The sequence below is a fragment of the Palaemon carinicauda genome, chromosome 40 (assembly GCF_036898095.1).
Source record: "Palaemon carinicauda isolate YSFRI2023 chromosome 40, ASM3689809v2, whole genome shotgun sequence".
In the NCBI taxonomy this organism is placed as follows: Eukaryota; Metazoa; Arthropoda; class Malacostraca; order Decapoda; family Palaemonidae; genus Palaemon; species Palaemon carinicauda.
Genome location: NC_090764.1, coordinates 15,696,848 through 15,704,347, shown reverse-complemented (window position 1 = coordinate 15,704,347; position 7,500 = coordinate 15,696,848). Strand labels below are relative to the sequence as shown.

Below are 7,500 nucleotides of genomic sequence, written 5' to 3'. Positions count from 1 at the left end.
CATACTTTTGGCTTAGACATAATTATTGTAGTCAATAAAGAAGCCTTACGTAGACCATGCTAAACCTTCATGTAAGAATCCGGGTATATTTCTAAGAATGTGTACCATTTTAACTATTATTTTTTTTTTTTTTTTTTTTCATGAAATGGTTTGTTTACCAGCATAGGGCGCTCTGTATTAAGGCCGTCTCGAGACGGCCTTGTCTGTATTCAGAGCTCTCCTTTCCCTTAATAAAAAGCCTTTGCTTCCCTGCTTGGTTAGTGTCAACTCAGTTTTGATGTCGTAACTTTGTGGGGTTTTTTCTTAATAATTGTTAAGGAGGTGATTATTGGGTTTTGCTCTTATGTGATACTTAGCACTGGAATTTTACCAGTTTCTGCAGCAGCCTGATGTCTATTAGGATCTGTACTCTGTATGGTGATTGTTGTATTTTGCTGTAAAACAACGAATTTAGTACTGCTACTTTTCATCATTTGAACGTGTCAGTTTTGTTTAGAAATCAGGTTTATGCCATTTTACTATTTATTTCGTGACTGTAGATACTTGCACTGCTACTTTTCATCATTTGAACGTGTCAATTTTTAGAAATCAGGTTTATGCCATTTTACTATTTATTTCGTGACTGTAGGTACTTGCACTGCTACTTTTCATCATTTGAACGTGTCAATTTAGTTTAGAAATCAGGTTTATGCCATTTTACTATTTATTTCGTGACTGTAGGTACTTGCACTGCTACTTTTCATCATTTGAACGTGTCAATTTAGTTTAGAAATCAGGTTTATGCCATTTTACTATTTATTTCGTGACTGTAGGTACTTGCACTGCTACTTTTCATCATTTGAACGTGTCAATTTAGTTTAGGAATCAGGTTTATCCCATTTTACTATTTATTTCGTGGCTGTAGCCACGATACGTTTTGGATTTATTTTTCTATCTCATGGAAAACATATAGAAATGGATGAAAGCATTATGTACAAGTGCCTTTGGTATGACTTTTAGTAAATAAAGGTTACGATATTTCGCTAAGTCTATCTACAAGAGACAGCGAGATATGAAGCTTCAATTGTCAGTCTTTCCCTAAGACTGGGAAGTCTTCAAAGATTTGTCATTCTTATATCTTTTAAGATTTTCACTTGACTTACGTTTCTTTCTTCAATGTTAGTTTATGAATTCTAAATAGAATATAGACAAATAAAACAGATACTTATCTTTTTATTACAAGGAATAATTTGTGGTTCTAATTGCTTGTGCTACTATTTTTCACTGGTTCATAAAAATATACTGACAACTATTTTCTATAGTTCTTTAACTAATATTAGCTTATTCAGCCGCATGATTTTTTTTTTATTATAACTATAGCTCATTAATTGCTCCAAAAGATCAAAACATCGTTTGTCCATCTGATTTTCCTCAACCACATGGAAAAAACTAATATTCTCAGATCCAGTCATGATAGTAAGCAATACTGCTATGTATCTTTTGATCAATTGCCCTGCCAGTTCCAAAACCTGTACAATATTGGTGTCTTAAAAACTTGAAAGTGATGGATTACATAACTCTCAATTGATTTTTTAAGATACGAGGATCATATTAGCTTCAGGTAGCAATAATGCAATTTTTATGGAATATTTCGGTATTAAAGCAAAACTTTATTCCCGCAATATTTTGGTGGTTACAGGCTACAGCTTTAATTTGGGTCGAATTTTCTTCATACTCTTCCATTTTTACGAGTAATCCTAAACACCGATAAAAACGTCATAAATAATAAATGAGTCATGGACGTTCACCTTCATGATGAATATGTACCTTCAGTAAAAATTCAGGAGAGCAATAAAAAGAAATAGTCGATTTCATATTTTATTCTGGTGGTTTCAAACTCACGTGGATTCTTCATGTAACATGTGAAATAACAAAAAGAAAAAAAAAAAGAAAGACTAACATCGTGTGCATGTATCAAGCTCATAATTTTCTGACATGATGTTTCAAAATCATTATCATCATCTCCTCCTAGGCCTATTGACGCAAAGGGCCTCCAAAATACTAATAATAAATATTCTTTTTTTTTATATCTTTTCGACGGAGCATTATCATTAACTCAGTGAAAATGATAATGATAACGAAAGCAGTGTTTTTAGTAGTAGCATCATTTGTGGTGATGGTGATAGTCAGGGTTTCAAGGTAATTCTAAGGTAATTTTGGTTTTACTAGCTTAAAATATAAGGAAATTGGAAAACGTTTTAAGGAAATCTAAGGTAAAAACAGCAGCATTTAATGTATTGGCCACACAGCACATGCTCGAGTTTAAACCCTGGTGACAGGTCTACTGAGATGATATCTCAGAGCGTTATATGAGTGTGGAACAGATGGATATACAAAACATTGAGTTCACGACTCATTGTTTCCTTTGTACATTACGTCAAACGTATATATATATATATATATATATATATATATATATATATATATATATATATATATGTATATATATACAGTATATATATATATATATATATATATATATATATATATTATATATATATATATATGTGTGTGTGTGTATAATGTATGTATATATATATATATATATATATATATATATATATATATATATATATATATATATATATATATATCTATATATGTATAATATATATACATGAGAGAGAGAGAGAGAGAGAGAGAGAGAGAGAGAGAGAGAGAGAGAGAGAGAGAGAGAGAGAGAGAGAGAACCCACACTGCAGATACTTAACATGCTTGGGCTAATAGTGAAAGGGATGAAAAAATTACTATGTTATTGATTAACATTTAACCGTTGACTCTCTTTTTTAAAAGAAAATAATATCCTTCAAGTGACTACTGTATATTTAGTCCAAATTTTAAGAATACTGAGAATTACTCTATTAAAAAATCGTTTTAGTTTAACAGGTAACTTAAACCAGCCTAACGTGTCGACACGAGAATAGTTACAGATGGCTTCAAACTATTGGAACCTAGATTTATGTCTACTTTAGGCTCCAGGGCCTTTAGATATGCTGCCCCGAGACTATATAATAAGCTCCCACGAAACATTCGAATGATTGAAGACATTAAGGCTTTCAAGAGGAAACTGAAGACTTTCTTATTTCATGAGTCTTTTGACAGTGACGATTTAACAGTAAACGAACAATACGCGATCTTAAACGTTAAATACTCTGAACGAATAAGATAAAACGACAGTGGAGGTCCTGTAGAGAGTGGGGTTCCCCTGCTGTAAGGGACCGGAAAAGCAGCCATCAAAGTTAAGTATCAATTCTGCCAAAAACTAGGCTACTTTATAGAACGACCGAATAATATTTGCTTCCCTTTTATTGTTTTTTACAGAATCCTATTACTTCTATGTATTTTCTCCCAAATATCTTTTGGTTTGCATTGATAAATCATATTGAAATGATTGTTTTGTATGAAAAAAAAACTTGCTGTCTGAATTCTTTTTTTAATATGACATGTTCAAACGTTTCAGGAATAATCCTGCCGTCATGCAATATGGTAAATAATGCAACTTTCCGGATTGATTATATGCAAAGAAAATCTTTTTCCCTTTTGATTAGTGAATGATTCATGTGAAATAGGACTGAATTTCCTCTGCATTTGAAGAATAAAACATTGCCATGCCAAAAAAGAAAAAGAAAAAGAGAGAAAAAAAACAATTGAGCGTTGTTATAGATTCTTCATTTCCAGTTGCGGTTTTCGTAGAACGTTCATTCTCATTTCACTTGATAACGCATTTCCTATAACTGCTGCTATAGTTGTTGTTGCTGTTGTTGAAAGTTCATTTCCCATTGTTGCAGTGTCTTCATGCATAGGTGTTGGAGAGATGCATTATTCGGTGGTGTAGAATGTGTTTGTGTCTATGGTGTTGTAGATTTTAATGTTCATTTCCCGTTGCCGACGCATGTTCATTTCCTAGTGTCGTATAGATTGTCCATGTACCCATGGTGTCGTAAGTTTGGTTCCTGTTCATTATTTGTACTAATTCGCTGATTTTTTTTTTTTATAAATATGCCTCTCCGTTTGTTGTATAGTAGGATATTTAGTCTGCTGTTGTGGGATATTCAGTCTCATTTGGTGTAGGATATTAAATCTCTTTTGTTGTAGAATATTCGGTCTCTGCTGTTGTGGGGTATTCAATTTATTTTGTTGTAGAATATTCAGTCTCTGCTGTTGTGGAATATCCAATCCCTTATGTTTTAGGATAGTCAGTCTCTGTTATTGTGGGATATTCAGTCTCTGTTGTTGTGGTATATTCAATAATTTTTGTTGTAGTATAGCTAGTCTCTGTCATTGTGGGATATTCAGTCTCTTTTGTTGTAGTATAGCCAGTCTCTAGCATTGTTGGATATTCAGTCTCTTTTGCTGTAGTATAGCCAGTCTCTGCCCTTGTGGGATATTCAGTCTCTTTTGTTGTAGAATATTCAGTCTCTGTTGTTGTGGTATATTCAATCATTTTTGTTGTAGTATAGCTAGTCTCTGTCATTGTGGGATATTCAGTCTCTTTTGTTGTAGTATAGCCAGTCTCTAGCATTGTTGGATATTCAGTCTCTTTTGCTGTAGTATAGCCAGTCTCTGCCCTTGTGGGATATTCAGTCTCTTTTGTTGTAGAATATTCAGTCTTTGTTGTTGTGGTATATTCAATCATTTTTGTTGTAGTATAGCTAGTCTCTGTCATTGTGGGATATTCAGTCTCTTTTGTTGTAGTATAGCCAGTCTCTGGCATTGTTGGATATTCAGTCTCTTTTGATGTAGTATAGCCAGTCTCTGCCCTTGTGGGATATTCAGTCTCTTTTGTTGTAGAATATTCAGTCTCTGTTGTTGTGGTATATTCAATAATTTTTGTTGTAGTATAGCTAGTCTCTGTCATTGTGGAATATTCAGTCTCTTTTATTGTAGTATATCCAGTCTCTGTCATTGTGGGATATTCAGTCTCTTTTGTTGTAGAATATTCAGTCTCTGCTGTTGTGGGGTATTCAATCTATTTTGTTGAAGAATATTCAGTCTCTGTTGTTGTGGAATATCCAATCCCTTCTGTTTTAGGATAGACAGTCTCTGTCATTGTGGAATATTCAGTCTCTGTTGTTGTGGTATATTCAATCTTTTTTGTTGTAGTATAGCCAGTCTCTGTCATTGTGGGATATTCAGTCTCCTATGCTGTAGTATAGCCAGTCTCTGTCCTTGTGGGATATCCAGTCTCTGTTGCTGTGGGATATTCAATCTCTTTTGTTGTAGTATAGCCAGTCTCTGTCATAAACGTGGCATATTCAGTGTTTGTTCTTGTGTGATATTCGGTCTCTGTTGTAGTATACGCAGTCTCTGTCATTGTGGAATATTCAGTTTCTGTTGTTGTGGGATGTTCAGTCTCTGCTGTTGTGTAATATACAGTCTCTTTTGTTGTAGTATACGCAGTCTCTGTCATTGTGGGATATTCAGTCTCTTTTGTTGTAGAATATTCAGTCTCTGCTGTTGTGGGGTATTCAATCTATTTTGTTGTAGAATATTCAGTCTCTGTTGTTGTGGAAAATCCAATCCCTTCTGTTTTAGGATAGTCAGTCTCTGTTATTGTGGGGTCTTCGGTCTCTGTTGTTGTGGTATATTCAATCTTTTTTGTTGTAGTATAGCCAGTCTCTGTCATTGTGGGATATTCAGTCTCTTTTGTTGTAGTATAGCCAGTCTCTGTTGTTGTGGGATATTCAGTCTCTTTTGCTGTAGTATAGCCAGTCTCTGTTGTTGTGGGATATTCAGTCTCTTTTGCTGTAGTATAGCCAGTCTCTGTCATTGTGGAATATCCAGTCTCTGTTGCTGTGGGATATTCAATCTCTTTTGTTGTAGTATAGCCAGTCTCTGTCATTGTGGAATATTCAGTTTCTGTTGTTGTGGGATGTTCAGTCTCTGTTGTTGAGGAATATACAGTCTCTTTTGTTGTAGTATATCCAGTCTCTGTCATTGTGGGATATTTAGCCTCTGTTGTAGTATATCCAGTCTCTGTCCTTGTGGGATATTCAGTCTCTTTTGTTGTAGTATATCCAGTCTCTGTCATTGTGGGATATTTAGCCTCTGTTGTAGTATATCCAGTCTCTGTCATTGTGGGATATTCAGTCTCTTTTGTTGTAGTATGTTCAGTCTCTGTTGTTGTGGAATACTTATTTCCCAGCGCTGTCGTTGTTGTAGTTTCTGATACTGATTTGGGGAATGGTGTTGTCGTCACTGAGGGGTCAATCCTACAGCAATCACAGTCGAAACCGGGACAGATTCCTGGAACCTTTTGTTTCGGTGGACAAGAATTCGAGCAGTAATACGATAAGTCCTTTCCACATGTCCCGTCGCAACCTGCAAATATATGTTTAGAGATATTTAGTCATACATCGATTTTCTTCAACGCTTTAGTGAGCAAGATTATAGGAAGTTGTTTTTAAAGTTGGAGAAGGAACCTCATTCTTGAGACATAGAAAAGGGGAATATTCAAAGCTAAGGCATACTTAAAAATAAAGTAATCACTTACATACTAGTGCACGCAACCCGTCAAAAATAACGGATAAATATTTAAATACATGAACACACACATGCACAGGTTCAACCCTTCCCACTCCCTCTCTTCTCCTAGCTACAACATGGCAGTTGTGATTTCTGAGTGCACCTCTCTGTGTACCCCACTCACCAGGGTATGACTATTTCTCACCACTACCCTAGGAAAGGAAAGTGACCAAGTGACGTCTGGCAATGCCACTCAGTGTGACGGGAAAAATTGATATATATTTTTTACTGCACTTTGATTGTTCAGTGGTTACTTTCCTCTTGGTGACTGCACTTTAATGGTTCAGTGGTTACTTTCCTCTTGGTAAGTGTAAAATGGACTCTTTAGCTATGGTAAGCAGCTCTTCTAGGAGAAGGACACTCCAAAATGTAAACCATTGTTCTCTAGTCTTGGGTAGTGCCCTAGCCTCTGTACCATGGTCTTCCACTGTCTTGGGTTAGAGTTCTCTTGCTTGAGGGTACACTCAGGCACACTATTCTATTTTATTTCTCTTCCTCTTGTTTTGTTAAAGTGTTTATAGTTTATATAGGAATATTTATTTTAATGTTGTTACTGTTCTTAGAATATTTTATTTTTCCTGTTTCCTTTCCTCACTAGGCTCTTTTCCCTGTTGGAGCCCCCGGGCTTATAGCATCCTGCTTTTCCAACTAGGGTTGTAGCTTAGCAAGTTATAATAATAATAATAATAATAATAACAATAATAATATTAATAATAATAATTATATATATATATATATATATATATATATATATATATATATATATATATATATAAAACCAGACATTTGCACTTTATCATAAAGGGAAGATACCTTTAAAAGCAAGTAGCCTAACTGGAGAACTTACTTTGTTTCTTCACGCAGCAAGAACATTTTTTCCCACCGCAGCCATGATGGCTCATCATTTCATCCGGGTCGCATTGTTCTTTGCAGATT

General features: G+C 34.7%; 3 protein-coding genes across 4 annotated transcripts in view; 1 reads left to right on the top strand and 2 right to left on the bottom strand.

The window, feature by feature from the left end:
• LOC137631547 (phospholysine phosphohistidine inorganic pyrophosphate phosphatase-like) overlaps positions 1–7,500 on the top strand; it is a 197,866-nt gene that overhangs the window by 73,291 nt on the left and 117,075 nt on the right. The gene's annotated exons all lie outside the window — the stretch shown is intronic.
• Positions 4,220–4,945, bottom strand: LOC137631709 (proteoglycan 4-like). Its single transcript, XM_068363588.1, has one exon. The coding sequence runs from the start codon at positions 4,943–4,945 to the stop codon at positions 4,220–4,222; it is 726 nt and encodes a 241-aa protein (XP_068219689.1).
• The window catches only part of LOC137632049 (proteoglycan 4-like), a 6,537-nt gene continuing 4,524 nt past the window's right edge, over positions 5,488–7,500 (bottom strand). The window contains exons 5-6 of the mRNA XM_068364024.1: positions 7,412–7,500; positions 5,488–6,360 (exon numbers count right to left, since the gene is read on the bottom strand). The exon at positions 7,412–7,500 is cut by the window's right edge and continues 42 nt beyond it. Of these exons, the coding sequence (XP_068220125.1) occupies positions 5,513–6,360; positions 7,412–7,500 (937 nt within the window). The 3' untranslated portion in view covers positions 5,488–5,512. The remainder of the gene's footprint in view (positions 6,361–7,411) is intronic.

Bases quoted from the DNA above. Each gene is read 5' to 3' on its own strand.
- LOC137631709 (XM_068363588.1), bottom strand. From the start codon at position 4,945: ATGACAGAGACTGGATATACTACAATAAAAGAGACTGAATATTCCACA.